At 36.1% G+C, this 23,072-nt stretch overlaps 1 protein-coding gene across 1 annotated transcript in view; it reads right to left on the bottom strand.

Annotated features, from left to right (window-relative positions):
- LOC145984027 (DNA-directed RNA polymerase I subunit RPA1-like) overlaps nucleotides 1-23,072 on the bottom strand; it is a 314,984-nt gene that overhangs the window by 243,686 nt on the left and 48,226 nt on the right. The window contains exons 10-13 of the mRNA XM_083117344.1: nucleotides 13,700-13,920; nucleotides 7,544-7,679; nucleotides 3,635-3,857; nucleotides 2,165-2,279 (exon numbers count right to left, since the gene is read on the bottom strand). Coding sequence (XP_082973470.1) covers nucleotides 2,165-2,279; nucleotides 3,635-3,857; nucleotides 7,544-7,679; nucleotides 13,700-13,920 — 695 coding nt within the window. The remainder of the gene's footprint in view (nucleotides 1-2,164; nucleotides 2,280-3,634; nucleotides 3,858-7,543; nucleotides 7,680-13,699; nucleotides 13,921-23,072) is intronic.

Raw genomic sequence — 23,072 nt, 5'->3', positions numbered from 1 at the left:
AAATTCAATCCTTTCATCCTGTTTTCCTAATTCTTCAAAGAAAATATTGAGCTCTCTTTTCTTTCCTATTATTAGAATATCATCGACGTACCTCCCATAAAATTTAATGTTAACCCCTGTTTGCTCCAAAGCAGTCTTTTCTACATAATGCATAAAAATGCTAGCTACAATACCTGATACCAGGTTTCCCATTGCTAACCCTTCGTTCTGTCTATAAATCACATCCGTCATAAAAATAATTATATCCCGTTACAAGGGTGAACCACCTAACATATTGCCAAGCCATCAAAATATCAACCCCTTCCTCCAATAACAATCTCTGTAGAAAATCAGCTGCTTTCTCTCTGGGTACACTTGGGTACAAATTGACCATGTCGAAACTACTAATTTCATCTTCTTTCTCGATTTCTAACCTTTCAATAGATTTTTTAACCTCCACAGAGTTTTTGACGCTGAACTGGGTGATTTTGTTTATTTTCTTAATCCTTTTTACAAATACTTTGGCTAAACCCATACCCCAGTGTGTTCATGTGTCAGAATTATGGGTCTTAAGGGAATACCAGTCTTATGCATCTTAGGTATACCAAAAGCTGTTGGAATGCTAGTGTTTAACATCTCTAATAAGACTTTTTTTTCCCTTGCTTCCTAATGTAATGCTAGTTTTGATCCCTTTTCTTACTTCATTCCTAATTTTGTTGATCGGGTTCCCCCTAACTTCCTCATAATCGTTGCTTTTGAAGCTCTCTTTCAATTTATTATGATATTCCTCCCTTCCCATTATTAACATTTTGTTTTCTTTATCTGATCTGATCAGGTATACCCTTTTTTCCTTTACCCATTTTTTACCCTACGTAAACTTTCTCTGAGTTTTTTGTCCCTTTCCTCTTTTTGCGTCATACTCCTATCCTTAGTTCCCAATCCCTTCCCAATTTCAATTTGCATATGTTGCCCATTTATACTACGCATTTATTGCCTGGCTTCTATTTTGTCCTCTTTTTCATCCAATCTCCCAACGATCCTTTCTGCTGCAATGATAAATTCTTCCTTTTCGAAGTTTTCACTCTTTATAACAAATTTCTGCCCCTTTTCCATAATTTTCATTTAGTCTCTAGTGGGTTCATGAGTTGTTAAGTTCCTCCGGAGGTCATCCGAGCGGCCGGTGAGGAACGAGAATTTGTGCTAAAATATTCTGCCACTTTGTTACAATTTTATGGATATAAATGTATAATCTGCATGCCTTACTTTTGTTAAAAGTAAATGTCTAAATATGCAGCTTCCTTTGCCATTATAGTCATCTGGCAACACACATTTATTAAGGAGGTCAGTGAAGCATTCAGGTTCTTCAAGGACTATTTGGAATTTTATATCGGATCAGTAGAATATCAGCTATCCGTATTGGTAAAATTTATATAGGTACTTCACTAGTATCAGCCAAAATTTCATATCGGCCCATCCCTACTAAGAACAAATGAGATTGTTACATTCATTTTCATTCAGATTTTTCATTGTTTTTTGTCATGTTTCTGTGCAGCTTAACCCTGGCACTGAAGGGCATGCATCATTTTGAGGAAAAGAATATTGTGTTTCAATTATGTTTTGAGAACTCTGAAGTTCTTTCATTATTTCTGACATATCTGGTATGGTCCTTGATTCTATTTCTGGCTATCCTTTTTGCCTGTCCTATGTATTTGTGGTTGCAATTGGCAATAGTGCACATTGCACATGACAGTTCACATCAGTCATGATGACTTCCATTTTGGGGGCGAGGAGACATATTCCACGCAACACAAATCTATTTTACACAAAAAAGCCTAGACTGGAAATTCAAAAAAGATCGCTCTCCACAGACTTCCCACTCAATATAACGATCTCCCATCAAGTGCTGATGTATTTTCAATACAGTACGCCTTTCGGTCAACCATCAGAACATATGTTGCTAAATAATATTTAATTGTGCTATGTTGACTTATTTATATTAATATTTTGTCTTTTGTTATTTTTATTTTTGTTCTTTTCATTGTTACTGATTTTAGTGTAAAATGGCTATGTGCTGTATCTGAAATTTTCTCAATAAATAAATAAATGTAAATTTTATTTAAACATATTATAAATAGGCAAGTCAAAATATCTTATATATTGTTAAATTGTTAAATCAAGATCTCACCTTTCAAAAAATCTTCCTCTCATGGTCAGTTTCACACCAGATATAACATGGTCTTGAATTAATCCACTGAGTGGAGTACCATCCTTTGGTACTAAATACTGGTTGCAAACATTCACTGGAAAAGAATTTTTAAAACATGATTAATACTCAATGAATATTACATACAAGCAAATAATTACTACATTTGGCTTCACTTATCCAAGATTTAGACTAAATGTAAGAGAGTCATTCTACAGAAAATATGGCTTCTTAGAGAGTAATTCTTTGAAAAATGATCATCATATCATCATCCTTCACCATTTCCTGCCTATGGCTGGGTTGGCATTATTTGAAAAATATTAGATATAAACTAAAATGTCTTATTTATAATTTTCTAATTCCTATTAAATTTTATTGAACCTGGAAAACTGGCTTCAAAATCTTTGTCGAGAGAGGTTGTTTCAAGACAAGTTTTCTAACATGAGAAGTGATTGATGGTCAAAATTGACTGACAAGTTCCCATTATAGGACTACATGACATGTGTACATTAATTGCTAAACAAACTAACAAGTATACTCAATTTACATATGGCTACCCCCCCCCCTGAGATGGTATAGTAGTAAAACTGTTTTATATTTATTAGGGATGGGATCGATTAATCGGTACTCTATCGGTATCGGCCGATATAGGCATATCAGTGTATTGGTTTATCGGTAAAATTACCGATTATTTTACCGATCTGATATATCGATAAATATCTGATAATTTAGTGCAAAATTCTGCCATTTTGTTGAAATTTTTATGGATAATCTCCATGCCCTTCTTCCTAAAAAAGTAAATGTCTAAATATTCAACTTCTTTTGCACTGCAGTCACCACGAAACACACATTTATTAAGGAGATCAATAAACATTTCAGGTTCTTCAAGAACCATTTCTAATTTTATATCAGATCGGTAGAATATCGGTTATCGGTATCAGTAAATTTTATATCGGTACTTTATCGGTATCAGCCAAAATTTCATATCGGCCCATCCCTAATATTTATATAAATAGCCCACAAACATTGTGTAAAATGCTGTCATTTTGTTATTTTACGACTGTGTGACTGGTTTCTTAATGAAATATCTAAATATGCCGTTTATTTTAATAAGGTAAAACCTATTTCAGCCACCTGCTTACATACATTAATTTAGGAGGTGGCTGAACATTTGTAACTTTATTGTATATTGCTTATCAAAATCGGTAAATTCATATCAGTACTTTCTCAGGTATTGGTAAAAATTTTAGCAGAGTCCATCTCAAATATATATATTAACAATAACATATTAATAATCCCTTTGTGATGCAAGGATGACTAAGTGAAATGTGAAACTTATATGGTTGAAAGTTAAGAATGTGACTTTTACTGAAATAAAAAATGTTAATAATTTCATTCACTGCATACTAAATGATTTGGAACTACTCACATGTTCATCTAAGAAAAACTAACCTAAATTGTATGCTTCACTCCTGGCCAGCTCGCTTTGTGGGAAATGAGCATTCATTTCATCCCCATCAAAATCTGCATTGTATGCTTTGCAATTCGCATAATGGAGTCTAATAGTCTTTTCACCTTTCAAAACACGAGCTTTGTGTGCCATTATGCTAGGTTTATGAAGGGTTGGTTGTCGATTCAACAGTAGCACATCTCCATTGCACAAATGTCTATGTACCTGAAATGAGAAAACAAAATTATTGAAAGTGGGGTAATGGTGAACACTTAAGGGAGATGCATGTTTTGGGTTACTTGTTAACAACTAAAATGTTCCAAATTATGGTTCGCTTATTCAGTATTTTGCGATGAATAATTTTATTGCTCACAAATAATGTTACATTGAATTCTGGTTTAGAAATATTACATTATATGAAACGTGGCAATGGTCGCCATTATCCAGCATCATGGGGTAATGGTGAACACATTTGATATTATATAAAAATTATGTATGAAGTTTGGTTACATCTTAAGAATTGATTTAACTCATACAGAAAAACGAAAACCTATATACCATTTTCCAAACAACAGTTTTGTAACCTTGAAGATGATACGTAACATAATAAAAGCCTGGCAGGCAATAAAACATAAAACTAACAGTTCAAATAATTCAAACACAGTTTATATATCTTAATATATTTACATCATCATTAATGTCAATCAGTTGTGGGAGAACTTCCAGCTAACAGCATGAGGATGACGACTGTTTGACGTTACCCCAAAACTTCCCATTTACTATATCCAGCAATACTGAAATTACAACCTTCCATATTCAAAGCAAAACAACAACACTCCTCTGGCTTTCTACTTTTTAATTTAAATGTGAATTCTAGAATGAAGTTAAAACAAATAACACTAACCTCCTTCTGAAATGTATCTTCTACTTTCAACAAATTGCAGCGCAAAAAAAAAAAAAAATTCACTACTGAAAGATGGCTCCTAAAGTAATGGTGATACATGAGAAGTATATCTAGTACTCTACAGAAGATAATAGCAACAATCAAGTATTCTTGAAACTTGACAGAAGCTTCGTACTTGTGTGTTCCTGAATACTCCACAGTTACGAATACACCGTGCTCCCTTACATTTTGGGTAAATTCAAAAATAAAATCACACTAGAGCTGAGCCTACACCAATGCAGTTCAATAACTATTAATACCTCTCAATGCTTTTCTCGGTATCCCATGAGGTCTGTAACAATATCATGTGACACTTTCACAGTCTGAATATCCTGTAAATTATGCAAAATGCATAATTATGTTTTATTTTGCATGAAGACTTCATGGCAAAAGTGAATTTCTTAATTAAATGATAGTTACTTTAATATTCCGATTATAATGCAATTTCTCAGATATTTTAAAGCAAAACTCTGTGTTTTAATTGCATATGAATACATACTTATATATTTGTAAATATTCTGAACACAACCTTCAATTGTTACGACATTCAAGTACCAGGATAAAATAAGAAAGTTTTCCTGAAAATAAACAGAAATTGTGGTAAAGAGGCTTAAAGTGGAATTTTCCCACTGTATCAACAAGAGCCACTATGTGTTATGCAAATGGTATTCTGACAGCTAAATCTATGCAGTCAAGATGTATTTTGAATACATGTCTACTGACTGATTGATCTGCTTTATTTTACTTTGCTTTTTGTACCACTTTTTGGATAATTTGCGAAGATGGGGAAGAGTGATGATGTGATGAAATTGATGAATGGACACACACAAACATCCATGCCCAGGCTGGGATTCGAACCCGGGACCCCTGGCATCATAGCGCAATGTGCTAACCACTGCACTATGGGGACCGACAAATGTCTACTGCTACCCAGTATTCAGCTACCAAGGTTAACTGGATTAAGACATTTGCCCTTCTCTACACACACTAGTCACACATTCTCTGTCCTAACAATTTTCCTGTTCTGCCAAACAGATAACTCATCCAAGTTTGCTATGTGATGTCCAACTACTAAAACATCAAGCATGCTTGTTGCCATTGTTGGCTATAGAAGTAAAGGAAAACTGAAAGAGGGACAAAGGTTGGTTCTTGGCTCAACAGACACAAGAGTCATTCCATATGAAATCAACACAGCCCACAACCTGACCAACTCCAATTTTCATGAAATTTGGGGAGTTGAAACTATGCATGGAACTTAGTAACTATGAAAATTTTTAGTCTCGTGCGTCTTGTAATTTTTAAATCATTCAAGGTTAGAGTTCGCATAAATTGCCCTTTTTGAGCCCACTTAGCTATACTAAATGTGCTGTAACTCTGCCCCTATTTCGCCTAGGAAGCTCAAATAAAGTTTACTGTACAGAGAATTGAACAAGCTTTCCAGTGATATACAAGCCTACCTTTCGATAAAAATATAATTTTGCCACGTGATCTTGACCTTTGACCTTGAATATCTCAAAACATGTCATCACCAAAAATCGTGAAAAAAATATATTTGGTCCATCCTGCCATACTCTAAGACATATGAAAACATCATTCTGGGACTGCAATGGAATCAGAAGATACAAAATAATATGTGTAACTATGTGACTGATTAAAGCCTCATTACATGAACTATGATGGGTCAAATGTCCCTTAACACCCCCTACAAAATGTAAAGGAGTTATCCTGGTCATGAAAGAAATATGTTAGGCACAGGGAGATCCCTAGCTGTGTGTGTCAAGCGGGGGTCCGGCATATTGTTGACCGCCATATTGAATTCAATGCAAAACTTTCAAAGGAAAGGGGGTGATGTGATATATCAAAACAGGCAAGAATTTCACTAGAAATGAAGCGAAAAAGGTTTCAATTCGGTCAAGGAACCTTTTTTCCGGATCAATTTAAATACAGTCCAGGAACCCTTTTTCCAGATGAATTTAAATTCCATCCAGGAACCTTTTTCCAGAATGAATTTTAATTTGGTCCAGGGACCTTTTTTACGGAAGAATTTCAATTCGGTCAAGGAACCTTTTTTCTCACATCAATTTAAATAAATACGGTCCAGGAACCTTTTTTCAATGTAACAATACGCAACTTGGACCGAATTTAAATTGTGCAAGAAAAAAGGTTCCGGTCCTGCAGCGGAACCCAATGGAACCCATTAAAATTTATGGGTTCCTGGGCCATTAACAACCCTGACGTTAATTGCTGACGCACACTGCTGGTCGAAATACATCTGGCAGGCATGCATATTTTGTTTTGGATGAAAACACGAAATGTGAAATAATACATTGTAATGTTAATTTTTAATGTTTCTGAAAGGTGTGAGGTGCATTTTCCTACCCTGTTTTGTCACGAAACGAACTGCAAAATGAGAAATTGACTGAAACACAAAATTTAGAGTTTATTTACTGACATGACACTTCCAGAATTTTGAATTATCCTGAGAGTTATGCAATTAACAGAAAATAGATTAATTCTGCTGTAAATATTTGAGAAGCAAAAATGGACCCCTTTATACAGGAATAAACTTAATAGTCTGATAACTACATAAAGTGTGCAATTAGAAGGGATACATTTATTTTGTGTAATAAGTGCACTTTTTAAATCAAATTTAGGATTATTTTCACAATTTTAAAACCAAAACGTCATTTTATGTACTGCTTCTGATCTGATTTTTCAATGCTATAACACCGAAATTTTATTTTATTTACCACTTTCGAACCCAAAAATGACTGCTTTCTACCGAAATTTTGCTCTTTTATTTACCAAAAATATGTGCCTCTAGGTGGTCGAAATTTCAACCGTCCGACCTCTAAAAATTAACACACACACACACACGTTTTTCTTTTTAATACATGGTGAAACACTAGTAATTTAACATTATAACTCAAATCATCGCAATTGAGAATACAAAAAAAAAACCACTTACAGTTTTCAATCCTTTGAAAAACTCTGGGGACTTCTCTATTGGTGTAAGAAGTCTCTTGGCCAGACCTTCTCGTTGTTCGACAGAATCTGCACTAAGATAAATGGAAGTCCCATTTTCACTTTCAACCTTAATAGCACTGCAATAATACAAAAGACAGTGATTAATGAATCGACGATCATGTGAATGATATTGCTATTCAACTTCTTTATGTTGTAAACTTTGGATAAAAGAAACTGAATGAAGTTCAGCAATTCAAATTATTTATGCTGCATGTGAATGTTAATAATGGGCTGATTAATCACTGAAAATCAGGAATATTATTCTAAAATGCATGAAAAACTATACACAATGGAAAATCTTATTTCTGGACACAAAATGGCTCCTCAGACGAGCAGTATGCCCCTGCACAGTAGCTAGTACAACATGGCCACTCCACTATCAACTTGCACCATGGAAGAGAAACTAAAGTGTTATATATTTTAGTTATTTTGTGGTCAGTGAGTGTGTAACCTTCTCAAATCTACAAAAGAATGAAGATTCAGTATGAAGATAGTTGTTTGAGTCAGGGAAGAGTGTACGAATGGGTGGAAAGATTTAAAAACTGGAGACAAAATGTCAGTGAACAACACTGAAATGAAGAGACCAGTTCGCATGTCAACTGAGACAGCGAAACAGCACATTGGGCATGGAACCATGACTGCAGGTGAGTCACTATTGATGTGGCAATCATCTTCATCTTCATTTAAGAATGGTTCAGATCCAACTTGAAACTGCATATGTATCCAGTCCTGATTAGCCCAACAGCATAAAGTGAACTCAAAACAAGCTTTGTCAAACTTATGCATTTTTAGATGTCACAATACGGGATTATAATTACGCTCACATTAATTCACAATTTATTGTTGGATTTAGCAGTTCTGCGGAGGGCAAATACCTCTTTCACCAATAGTTTCCCCATAAATAATGTGTATTTTTATTGGTCTTGGGCTCCATTCCAATGATGAACATTGCGTGATTTATTTTCAGCATGTGAATTGTTTGGAAGAAAAGCAACGATTACATTATACTTAGCATTGTGTGCATTTCCTTCCTGCACTGTTCTACATGTTCAAGATGTTTATATTTGTGTCAGTCGGAAGATAGAGTTAAATTCTGCCTTATCAGAATTATCTTATCAGAAGGCAGAACAACAAGAAAAATAAATTGCTTGTCTATTAACTTCTCACTTTGTGTCTGGTGCTTGTACTTTGTAATTGTCAAAGCAAAACAGCACTGCTAGACTGCACATTCAAAACAATGCCTTTCTTTCCCCTTTATGATCGATGAGTCATTGCTTTGGAGCCACGAGACAAACACTGGCGCTGATGCCTCAGACACCCCTGTGAGAACAGGAGGAGGAGGGGGGGGGAGAAAGCTTGTGGAACAGGTAGAGAAGTGAAAGGTCCTCGGCACCAAAATGCAGATGTTGAACAAGTCTTATCAGATGCATCTTCATTCCCAGCCCAAGTTGCAGAAAGACAGAGAAAAAAGGATTCCTGCTTTATACTCTCCCATGCTGTCAATGCTATGGACATTCGAGTAAGATTTCTAATGCAGGTACGAGCAATAAAAAGAGAAAGAGGCTGCATCATACAATTATTGCATAGCTCTGCACACCAGTGGCACATTACTTCTAGCATGCTATGTTCCTTGAATGTACATATCCAGAGGTGACTGCTTATAATTTTAACATGTCAAAGAAAAGGAGTAGGGACAATCGCTTTTCACCCTTATGTTTAGTTCAGATGTCTCATGTAAAGGGGCCCACTTCTACGTGAGCAAGACAACACTTGGCACCTTTTAGTAATTACAAGACTAGTGATGATACCATATGGGGGTCATTGTTTAAAGTTCCCTGTGCATATAGCACCGTGCCATGAAGTTACATTTAAGGGATGTGGGGGTATGGCCCTACACATTCTCAATCTCAGCCATTTTGGAGGTGATGTGATCAGCACCATGCTCCAGCTGCCTTTATCCCCCAAGGGTTGCGAAGGCTAGAAAAATTCAGACCTTCGATCACCCACCCCGGGAATCGAACCTGGGTCTCCCATGTGGCAGACAACCATAGGGGGTATGAGGAGAGCAAACATCCCCTCCCCCTTGAGTTTACCTCTGTTCCCCTCCAGCAAATGAGAAAAAGTAGATAAATACTTCTTGGCCCAAAATACTTATTTTAATGGTACGTATTTAGATGTGTACGAAATCTGACTGCCCAGAAAATATTGCCACATCCCTCTTGTTTATCACTCATTTTTCCGGATGCTGTGGAAATAAAAGAAACCATTCATTGCAAATTCTTGCTTGAAAGCTCCTGGGAGTAAAATAGGAGGACGTTTTTAAACAACACACCATGCTAATGCCCAAGTCAAGTGGTTCTGGAGTTCTTTGAAAAGAGGGATGAAGGTCACTGTGAAATTAGCTTTGTTTTATCTATGTTCAAGCTGGAAGTGGATTCAGCATTTTCTTGTATACTTCCCTTCTACGTAGGTCTTTTGTGTTAATGCTGGTATCGGCCAATCGAGGGTTATTTATTTCCGCCAAGATTAGATTAGGACCATACGGCTTTGAATGACAGTACTGAAGAAGAATTATGTACGCCACTACTTTTTACATATTATGATGAATAGACAAATGTATTATATTAACGTATTAATTATAAACACCTATAATATTATTATTACTTCTGAGACACTTGGTTGGGACTGCTCTTAAAATTATATTATATTGTGCCTGGTGATGTGATGAGTTAGTATGACTTAGAAACTTGTTATTTTATACTGGAATTATACAAGTATCGGTATCGGTAGAAATCGGTCAGGGTATCAGTGGAGATATAAGCTCAGCCCTACTAAGGATGATTCCGTAATTGCATGAGTAAAGAAGGGAATGGTGACTGAGGCCTGTTGTCAATCTTCCACTCGCTTTTTTGTGGAGGGGGAAGGGCGAACAAAGATGCCTCAGTCACACACTTACATTGTGTCCGAACTCTAGGGAAAGCAGCATTTAGTGAGAATCAGTTAGGCAACAGTGTGCTTGTTCTCCAATCCTGAGGCAGAAGAATTAGCTAAATTCATCTTCACAGAAAATGCAAGAAGTCTTTTCCCTTCCTGTTCGTCAAGGGAGGTATGACAAATGCATTTTGTGTGCCACCTCATCCTTCCCCCCTTTCTCAGCCATTCCTCTCTGCTCTCTCCTCCTCCTCTTGCCTAAGCTCTGGAAGTTCAAGGTCATGTGGTGCATGAACAGCTGTAAAAGCAAGGAAAATGAGGGAGAAGAACAGCTTTATGGAAAATTTTATGACATCGTCACTGTTCGGGAAAACATATAAAGCAGAGAAACAGGAGTTAGAGTTTACATAAGATCGAGGTGCACTTCCTATTAGTTAACATGGCCTTTTGCCGGGGTCTGACTAGCTGAATGTATTAAGTGGGAAAACGTATAATGAAGGAACATAAAATCGTGGTTTCACTGTAATAGCAACCTCTGTAACCAAGTGCATAGAATGGTCGACTAATAATAATCTCCCCACAGAAATTTCCTGGTGCAGAAAAGTAATGTAAAATAAGAAAAATGCAATATATACATATTTATAATATACTTTCATCAAAAATTCTGGGTGTACATGGATCAAAACTTGGAGGTGAAGCAGAAGTGGAGGAAAATTGGATGGGAAAAAAGGATAAACAGAATGTTATATTTGTCTGAATATTAGTGACTTTTTTTTTATTTTAGTATCCAATCTCATATTAATTGACCATTGTCCGTTGTTTATCTTTTACCTACCATCTACTCTATCACTTCTCTCATCCTCAGGTGAACAGATTTCTTCTTGACAAAACAATGGAACCTCGATTTTATGTTTTTCAAGGAACCAAGTTGAAAGAACTTAAAATGCACGAAAATGTAAAATCAAGGTAAATTTTAAAACATTTTGCAATATTGGGACCACCAAAATTGAATATATAATTTGGGAAAATGTGAAATTCAGGAAAGTAAAATCAGGGATCCACTGTAGTGGGGATTTAACTTTTGACAGACCTGTGATTTTACTACAAAACAACCAACCAACTACAAAATAGAAAATGATCTAGAAACACAGTGGAACCTCATTGATTCATTTTGCTGGGGTCATTGGCTAAGTGTGAAAAATATCAAGATCAGGGGGAAATATTATAACTAGGGCTGAGCCAATACTAATACCCATGTATCGGTATCGGCTGATATCGGAGCTATCGGCATTGGTGAGTATCGGTTGATTTTCTTTTACCGGTACCATCCGATACCAAAGATTTTCAGTGACTAGAAGAGCGAGCAAAGGCAACAGCTCGTCTCAACATTTGTCCATTTTAAAGTTCGTTCACCCTTCCTTGTGACAGATCGGGAGACCAGCACAGGAAGTTCCATAGATTTTCCTAGAAACATTGGATAAAACCTCACCCACCTGGGAAGCAGATGGCAAAATCAAAGGCATGGGCAAGTCAAAGCTGAACCCAAACATGACCATGAAGACATGTAACTGCTTAGTTAACGCTGAGGGAAATAAACCATTCACAGCCAATTCTGCTGAGGAAATAAACCATTCACAGCCAATTCTTGCTTGAAGATTGTGGTCGTAAGATAGGTGGATGTTTCTAACCCCACCCTGCCCCTCCCCCCCCCCCTACACACACTAATGCCAGGTCAGGTAGTTGCGGAGTTCTTGGAAAAGAAAAAAGAGGGATGAAGGTCACTGTGAAATTAGCTTTGTTTTGTCTACTTTCAAGCGCGAAGGGGAATCAGCAATTCATACTTATCCTCTTCACTTCTGTCTTTCGCATGACTGCCGGTATCGGCCAATGATGGCTATTTATTTCCGCCAAAAGCTGGCCCCTGTGGCGGAGTGGTTAGCACATCACGCTACGACACCAGGGTTCAAATCCCAGCCTGGATATGGAATTTGGGACTGTCCATTCATCAATTTCATCACATCATCACTCATCCCCATCTTCGCAAATTAGCCAAAAGTAGCACAAAAAGCAAATCAATTAATAATTTCTGCCGAGATTAGATTGGGAACATACGGCTTTGAATGACAGTACTAAGAAAGATAAGCTAATCGGGACTGGGCCTACATTTTAAAGTGGGACCCAGCACTGAGTATCGAACCAGCGATCTATTGATTACAAAGCGACACCATCGGAGAGGCCACTCTAAAGATTTATGTACACTACTTACAATAATGTACATCAAATATTTATCAGGAACTTTACTTTTCATCAAATGGACGTACTATCATTATTTTTGTTATTCAATAAATATTCAATTTTTTACTTCTTTGACATAAATTTCCTTGCATTACTTGTTCTTACACAAATTTTTGCAGTCATAACTACACGTAAGCTAGATGATGAATATTTGCTGTTTTATCTCTGATTTTATAACGTCTTTTTACTATTTATGTAATAACAATATTTTTTAGTCAAGTATTAATGTTGTCCTTCCTCCATTCCTTAGTCTGTGGTTACATACAACAATACTCCATACGCATCAGAGAAATTAAGTACTAATTAATTAATTTTCATATAATTATATTAACGTATTACATAGAAACAATTTTATTATTATATTTCTGAGACACTTGGCTCGGGGTGGCTTGCCAAATTATATATTTCTAAATCTGTGCCTAGCGATGTGACGAGTTAGTATGACTTGGTAACTAGCCTTTGTAATTTCATACAGGAATTATACAAGTATCGGTATCAGTGGGTATCGGTCATGGTATCAGCAAATGGTGGTATCAGCTCAGCTCTAATCATAACATGTTTCCACATTGTGGTTGAAAGTAAAGTGCAAAAAAGGTAAAAAATGCAAAATCGAAGGATGCACTGTGCATTTCTAAAGAATGTTTCCAAAATTGAAAATGAATACATAAACTAACAAAAACTTCTTGCTTCTCAGAACTAAAGCAGCTTCTTAACTATTTCACTGAATTCAGAATAAAATAAAAAGTGTTTAACGAAGTGAAAATAGTGGATAAAACTGGAAAGGAGCATCAGGTGAGGCTTCCTATTAATTTGTATTGAAATTGTTCATACATTTGGGGGTTATGCTCTTAACATTTCATGTTTAACTTACCCAGGATGAATATCAGGACCATTCAGTACCATATTTCTCAATTCAGCCACATTCCATGCAGTTACAGCTACTGGATAGGTTAATTTCTTAGCAAATGCTTCAGGAATTCCTATCTCATCAACACAAATATTTGGATCAGGTGTGATAACAGAACGAGCAGCAAAATTAACTCTCTTGCCCATCATGTGCATTCTGAATAAGCCTTCCTTCTTCTCAATCAGCTGAAAGATTATTAAATTTTAATATTTTACAGTACTTTACACTTTATTGTTAATTAATACAGTTAGAAAGTGACAAAACAAAAAATATATTCCAAGGGTGAAAACTAGTTAAATAAATAAAAAAATTTTTTGAACTTTACAAACAAGCCCAAGGTTTTGAAAAGTAACAAACAAAATGCAAAACCTAGGTAACTGGAAATTAATTTCATAACAGCAACTTTGAGCATTTTCTTCTTATTCTAAAATATTGTGTTGCAAATGTTTTGTACATTTGCATCACTCACATGATTCAGGAGCATGTCCAAGCATCAACTAAAAATAAATAATACTAATGTTCTATGAATTTTTAAGTTTTCTGTGCCAAATATTAAACTGAGCTTGTGAAGATTTACAATACAAAGCAATAACAAACGTTACGGTTCTACTTGCCAGAGAGTAGCTTAATTACAGAGGAAAAAGTATTATTTCCTTTAATGTTCTTGAGACAAATTAACTATGATGCAATATTTTACAAGGAAGGTAAGACATGCATATTAGTTTGGAATAAACAGTGCCTTCCCTTTCAATGTGCCTAATTTCAGTTGCCTGGGAAAAGTTAATAGTGCAAGATATAATGGGTAGTATTAATAAAAATAGGTAGGTGCTCATGACAGGGTGGCCACTCTAGGACCATGATAAAATTCAAGTATAATTCCCAGTTTTCAAGGTGAACTCTCCAAAAATTGAATGATACAAGCAGATGTTTTCTCCATTTCAACCTTACATATTACCGCGTATCACCACACATACACACACAAATATATTAACAATAATATAAAGAGTCTGTGTGCTTCCAATGTATCCAAAAATTTTAATTTAATTCAAATAAATGGCAAATGCATTTAAAATGTTTCATTTAAGGTGTCATTTCACATACTTAAGCACAAGTCACAAATGTTACAGGATATACAAATCTACAAAAAATTGTTAATTGTATAAGAATTTCAAACTCAAATTTACGTAATCAATTTCAAGATATCTTATCTTGCAATGATTTTCCACATGTCAGATAGAATGATCTGTAAAGGACACTAACAAAGTAAATGGATTGAGATAATTTTATTTTATTTTCCATGCAGGTTTCTTTTCCTTCCTTGATAAAAATAGGAACTAAACTGTGAAAAAATTGCCTCAGGACATTCATATGTGTAAATTCAATGGGATTTGGATTAATAAAAGTTGCAATTTTTCACGTCTATGGATAAAAATTCAAGCAGAATTCCCAAACCAAATAATTTGCACATAATTCCCAGAATTCCCCGTGAGCAGCTACCCTGCATGAGCACATGATTCAATGGTAGTCAAGTAAGTGCCCAAGAGGTGAACATACAGGGTGGTGCATATTGTATCTACCAACTTTAAATGACAATGGAAAGACTGTGAGTCCTTGTAGTAACATTATATGTAGGGATGGGACCTATTAATTGGTACTCTATCAGTATCGGCCGATATAAGCATATCGGTGTATTATTGATTATTACTGATTATTTTACCGAACCAATATATCGATAAATATCTTATAATTTAATGCAAAATTCTGCCATTTTGTTGTAATTTTTATGGATAATCTCGATGCCCTATTTTCTAAAAAGTAATTGTCTAAATAACTTCTTTTGCACTGCAGTCACCTCAAAACACACATTTGTTAAGGAGATCAATGAACATTTCAGGTTCTTCAAGTACCATATCTAATTTTATATTGGTATCGGTAAATTTTATATTGGTACTTTATCTGTATCGGCCAAAATTTTATATCGGCCCATCCCTAATAATATGATTATGAAATAAAAATATACACCTATACATTTAATACAGTATATACAGTAGTGGCATTAATTCTGGACACTTTTAGTAAAATGTTTTTTTTTTTAAAAAATCTCGAATGAAAAAACTATATTCTGTATAAAAATATTAAACAAGTTTAAATGACATCGTTCAATAACTTCAATAATTGCATCTGAGTGCAGCATTGTAGTCTGATTATTATTGTTATTGTTATTTTCAACCAACGGAATGCTTGTGTGCGATTGTTGAATAGTAGATCAACTGGGAGCATCATTGTTGTACATCATTCAGTAACTTCAAGAATTTCATCTTACTGCAGCATTGTTGTCTGATTATTGGTATTATTGTGTACTGCTTCAAGACATTGACAAATATTAATTAAATAACAATTTATATTTGTGGCAATTCAGGACATACTAATTTTACCCCTTTTCCCACACCAGTTCAATGCAAGGAAACCTCCGCAAATATCGAATGAAAAGTTTTCATCATGTGCAATTCTCCATTAAATGTTATCGCTGATTCGTACTACCTTCGTTTTCTTTGTCACAAACAAGTATTCTTTGCACATTACATGTAGGAGGAGAGTTGCATCTACATTTCACATTGGTCAGCTCCTTCTACCTGCTTTCAGGAGCGAAAGCTTGTAGGGTAGTGATTACTGTTAAGGATTGTCAACCTGATGTCGTAGGTTCAAACACATCCTGTGGCAGAAAATATTTGTAAGTTTTAGACGTATCCCATTGTGTTCATTGTCCACACCATGTGAAACGGAATAATTCAGTTTGGAATTAATGATGGGGGTAGGGGAAATATTAAATTACAAAATCTCCATTTCAATGAACCGAGAAGAGGAGAAAAATTGGATAATTCTTATAAATATTAAAATTACATTCATGTTTTTAGTGGTATAATCACACATAAAATCAAAGATCTTACATGGAAGATTTTATCTTGCTCTAAACTCAACCAAACGGCATTTTGCACTGATCTTTTACATTCTCAAATACATTTCAAAATGTTATTGAATATTTCATGTCGATAATTTGTTAAATACATCAATTCTTGACGCCAAGACAATATTTTCTGCAACTACCTCTTCTCTCCTCTTGTCTCCAGTCCCTTCTGTTATTCTCTTCTAATTCTCCTCTGCTTTTATCTCATATCGCCTTCCCTACTTTTCTCGCATCTTGTCTCCAATCCACTCTCCTCCACTTCTCTTATTATCTTGTCTCACTGCAATCTTCTCCTCTTCTTTTCATTCTTCTCTTTTTCTCTCTTTTACTCTACTCTCCACTCTCCTCTTCTCATCTCCTCCTCTCCTCTCCAAACTCCTCTTCTCTCATCTCGTTTTTCTCCTCGTATCTCCTCTTTGCTCAATTATCCTCATCTCTCCTGGAATATTTCCATTCACCTCATTACTTCTCCATCCACTTCTGTCCTCTATTTTATTCCCTACCTTACTTTTCCTCTTCCCCTTTTGATCTCTCTCTTCTCCCCTCTTTTGTCCCCTTCCATTTCCTCTCTCCTCTTTTCTTTGTGTAAACTCATAAGCAATAAAGTACTAGTTTCTCATTTGCAACAAATGTAATACTGATATTTTTTCTAGTTTTATACAATAATACTTGGATTTCTTTCTTTCATATTTCATAAATATCTATTGTGGATGTGGCAAACCTGAAATTGAGCCTAACTCTACATGCAACCCACCTACGCCTTGTAATTTGGGTTGCCTAGTTTAAAATGTCATTGTCCTAAGACTTTTGAGAGACACTGTACACAACAGTTTACTTTTCTGACATCTCAAACGGTTCACCTGGTAAATCATTATTTAATCATTTTATGTGCAAGGGCAAATATGAATTATTTTATAAAATAAGTTTTGTTATTTGTTTTCCTAGATTAATATTATAACATTAAAAAACAGCAATTCTCCCTCGCTTTCAATAATATATCGTTTTCATACTGGCTGTTTATTTTAAGAGTGGGGAATGACGCTACGTGTATATGGCGACGTCAAAAGTTCCACGTTGGCATTCTTAATTGTTGCCTACCTTAAACAAAGCTTACTATTGATAATTAGCATTAATCTGACCTATACATTATCAGCTTTTCTTGTGTTATTTTTATGGTATGAGTTTGTATCATTGTAAGAAAGAACAACCTGTTATGTTGTGTCTTACACATAAGCAGTTGAGGTCTTGCTGTTAACGGTGAAGGCAGTGTATGGATTCTGTAATGATAAATAAGTTGCTTATCACTGCCTACAAGCGAGCAGGACCCAACAAATTATACTTTTAATTTGTGCAAACAAGTATGTATGCGCACGATTTTGTAATTAATTTGTACATTTAAATGATAAAATATTTGATTGTTATTTGATGTCATTTTCTGCAATTCGGTGGTTACCTTCCTGGAAGATTGGGGATCGCCTTAATCCCAATCCCTGAGTGAGTACTCGTGGTTCCAACTGACTGGCTGGAGTAAGGAGCAGAGTGTTGCCAATTCGTGGCTCCATACCCTGGAGTTACGATTGTGGTGGTACATTGCAAGGGACTTGAAAGGTTTTTGAAAAAATGATAACAAAAAGATTATTAGAATTCCTTGCTTTGAAACCAAATACAGGACTCCAATACGGCTTCACAAAAGGGAGATGCATGGAGGATGCAGTAAATACTTTATTAAACACAGTCGCTTCAAATGAAAACAAATACGTGGTGGCAACACTGGCGGATATAACTGGGGCGTTTGATAATCTGTGGTGGCCTCACTTACTCTGTACTCTCAGAGAAATGAAATGCCCGGGCACCCTGTATAGAATTCTGGAGGATTATTTCAGGGATAGAAAAGTCACCCTACATATTCCAGACCAAGATATTGCTAAAACAATGACAGAGGGTTGCCCACAGGGTTCCGTTTTGGGACCCCATCTATGGAACGTAAACTTCGAACCTTGCATCAAGACCTTGCAAGAAACACTGGAAGTAGTTAAGTGAATAGCCTACGCCAATGATCTGATAATTATCACCACAGGAAACTCAAGAGCAGAAATTGAGAAAAATACTACCACCACGTTACAAAAATTGACACAATGGTGTGATAAATCTAAATTAAAATTATCGGATACAAAGACCAAATACATAGTTTTGAAAGGAAAATTTAGCCAACATCGGAATCCATTAATAAGAATGAAAGGCAAATCAATAAAAAGGGTAACTGAGATTAAATACTTGGGGGTGACGCTGGAAGAGGGCTTACTTTTCAAAAGCCACATTGAGAACATAACCTCCAAAGGGGAAGCTCTCATGAACAAAATAGCTACCATTGCATCCAACAGATACAGACTTCCTCCGTCAGTTATTAAAACTTATCTAGTGTCCATCTACTTTTCAATCATCACTTACAGGGCATCAGCGTGGGCCTCATCGTCATTGCATAACGTACGTTCGTAAGCTAAGATCTTCTTACAGGAAAGTAATTCTCAGAGTTACTGGGGCTTTTAAAACTACTTCGTCGGAAGCACTGTTTGTCATGATGGAAACTTTGCCAATTGATTATCAAATTAAGCTGAGGGCAATGACTTATCACTTCAAACGTGGGAACGAGAGGGAGATAATCAAACAAATGGGAGAATTCCTCCCCACCGTCCAGGAGATCAAGGCGAAGATTCATCGAGACTGGCAGCGAGAATGGGACGAGTGCGAGAAGGGTAGAAGACTGTATAACTTCCTCCCCTGCACGCAGAAGAACATTTTTAACAGGGACGTCACGCCATCCAGAGGGCTGATATATCTTCTAACAGGGCACGGACCATACGGAAGTTACCTCACAAAAATAGGTAAAAGGGAAACCGACGTATGCCGAGACTGCCGGATGGAAAGACACATGCCAGAACATAGAGTTTTTTCCTGCCCCGCCTCTGATGAACAGATAATATCGGCTAGAAGAGACCTGCTGAATAACAACATCTTCGAACTGATAAGGAGCAAACATGTAAAGAAGTTATGCGACCTCGCAGATTTAGTGTCCAATATCGAGTTGCGGAGGTACCTGACGGAACCGGAAACCCGGCACCCACCAGCCCCCCTCCTCAACAGGAGCCCCGCAGAAGCAGCAGGACACGAAACCAAGTCCCCACACCCCCTCCCCGGAGACTGTCACAATCGCATCGGGAGCAGATACCAGAGGAAGAAGAGGAGTCGGCACCAGAAGATTCAACCCGAAGGAGAAACTTCAGAGTGTCCACTGGGAGACGAGGAGCCGCCGCCAGGAGAGGGTTACGCCCGTCCAATCAGCCTGGAGAGAGCCATGAAGGTTGCCCGGAGAGAAGTCGTCGAAGATGAAAATGACCTAAAAACCATCTCTAGGGATAAAATAATACAATAACATAATAACAAAAAAAACAACTTTAAAAGTAATATCAGAACCACTCATTAAATCATGACTAAAGTTTCTTTAATAATACATCCAAGATGAGGGACCATAAACTCTTAGAAATTTAACTTGAAAATTGCTAGACTTGGAATCTGCTGGAATCCAGTAGGCACCAAAGAGACTTCATATAAATGGAAATTTCGAAAACACAAACAAATTAAATTAAAATTAATTTTTGAACAATGTAAGTGTAGTAAAAACCATGAACATGCATTTATATACTTATTATTAATTAATATAATCTAATATAAAAATTTGTTTATCTTTTCCCTTTTTAATTTTTTATTATTATTATTATTATTATCAAGTCTACATATAATTATTTGTGTATTTTATGTCATATTTATTTATCTATTACATATCTAACAATTACAGTTTCCGTATAATTAGCATGCTATCAAAACTTAGCACCCTGTATTACTGATTCACGTTAAATTGTGCGGCTGTGATTTCATTCTGAGATCTCATAGCAGTTTCAGTCTGCACGGACATTGAACCTCGCACGGCCACTGTCGCTCGCGTGGAATGCAGAGTCAGCTTCATGTCGCATAACCAAGTTGACACGGAGTGCTGACCCCGGTATCTTATCAGGCATGTGTCCTCAACACATAAATGCAACAACGGCGAGATAAATAAGAAACTACAAAACCTCTTACAGTAAGTGTATATTAGGAATCGACATCCACTAAATTAATGAACTAGCCCAGTATTTCAGTGCATTTAACTTCCTTCCAAATAGCAAATTCTCCCCACACACTACAATAAAGCCTGATCTGGAAACCAGACAGGGAACTTGCGTCCGTGCAGACTAATCCAAGCCATCATTCACCCCAATCTAAACTCTCACCCCATCATACTCTCCCCTCAAGCTTAAAACAGTTCTGGATACCAGAATGGTTGTCCCTCCTGTATCGTACTATCTATACGATAACTAAAACTAACCAATAAACTAACATAAACTAATCCATAAATACTATTAACAAGTTTAATTAATTACCAATCATACAAATGCACAGTAAATTTACAAGAAATCTTTAAGACTTGTTCCGGTCACCAGAACGGTCTATTAAAATAATACAAACTAAAAATTATTAAATGTAGCTATGTATAGAATCTCCATGTATTTTATTTTCTTTTTTTGTACTTGTATTTTATGTGTGAAAATAAAATGAAAATGAAATAAAATGAAAATAAAGATGAGAAGGAGGAGGATAAAAAGGAGAGGGAACCTTTTAAATTCAGGAAACTGACGTCCTGGTTTATTTAAAGGTACCAGGACATTAAGAGCATACCCTCGAAAGTACGCGGGTGGAGGCGGGCTACTTCGGGAGGTTCCCCCCTTTAGATATGTATATGTGTTTCAAAAAGTATTATTTTATACTCACTCAATATGTTCTGCACTACTGTCTTCTTCATGTTCTAATTAGGTATTATATCCTGATTCATTCCATGAACTAGTGTATCTTGTATATCAATTAAAATCAGAAGGAAAAGCTTTGTAATGAGATGTAGTGAAAATGTAGTGATCCAATGAAATGTATGATAAAGTTATGAATGTATACATTCTAAAGGTCAATAAATTTTTTTTGTTTTTTAGTATAATTAGCTCTACACAAACAATGAAATTTTACAGTTACTAATCCAATAAATCATGCATTTTTTCCATTCAAAATTTCTGCTCACGGCAGCATTGTACAAAACTGTCAAATGAACCAGTGCATAAACCTGAAAATTGACACAAAACTGACCAAAAAACACTCACCACTGAAACTTTAAATACAATTTGCAAGAGACCTGTTTCAACTACAGGGCTGGGCAGGTTCTCATTTTAAAGCTTATGACGAGCGCTTTTATTTTATATACAGCATGCTTGTTTTTTTGCGAAAAATAAATTTTGAAAGTTTTTTTTTCAAAATTTTATTTTACAATTTCCAAAAAACGAAATTTTCAAATATTTTCAAACAATTTAGGCATATTGGTACACATCTACTTAAGGTACAGTCAAAATTTCAAGGTGGTATCATGAGTGAGAGACAGTTAAAGCTCAAGTGTGAGTCATCCCTTTCCTGCAGTGACTTGTTTATTCCTGCTCTCCTATGCTTCTTTGTGGCCGCGGTGGCTCAGTCGGTAACGCGTCTGACTACCATGCTCAAGGTCCCGGGTTCGATCCCCGGCCGGTTCAAATCCGGGAACTTTTCTAACGGTGGAAGCGGCCCCGGCGCCTACCCAGCGTCGAATAACATGGGTACCTGGGGGAAACCCTGGGGGGTAAAGGCGGTCAGGGGCGTGATGCTGATCACATCACCCCCACTCACGACCGGATCAAGAAAGTGTGGGGCGTTACCCCCACACCCCCTATACGCCTTCATGGCGTGGTGCTATGCACAGGGGAACACTTTTACCTATGCTTCTTTGTCCAACTAGATCAATTGACGTTCGTACACATAGAGGTGCTGACTGTGCCAGTGACCATTATTTAGTAATTGCTAAATTAAGAGAAAGACTCGCAGTGATAAATCATAAGCAACAAAATCTAAAAGTTCTAAAATTTGATACAGGAAAGTTTACTGATGAAAGAATTAAGAAAGATTACCAAATTAAACTGTCAAATAGATTTGATGTTTTGCAGGATTTAAAAATATAAATGAAACAGACGTAAATAAGAATTGGGAGCACATACATAATGCAATAGAATCAGCAGCTAAAGAAAGTATAGGATACCATAAACCGAGAAAAAGTAAGCAATGGTTTGATAATGAATGTCATAATCTAATAGAAATAAGAAATCAGGCTAGACTTAGGTGGTTAAATAACTCTGATGATACAAATCTAAACAATTATAATAGAATAAAGCGAGAAGTTTAGAAGTAAAAAAAAGAGATTACTTGAGAAGC

Source organism: Lepisma saccharinum, chromosome 2, assembly GCF_977018435.1.
Source record: "Lepisma saccharinum chromosome 2, izLepSacc3.1, whole genome shotgun sequence".
Lineage (NCBI taxonomy): Eukaryota > Metazoa > Arthropoda > Insecta > Zygentoma > Lepismatidae > Lepisma > Lepisma saccharinum.
Note: the sequence above shows the minus strand (reverse complement) of the source record. Positions and strands in the feature narration are given on the sequence as shown.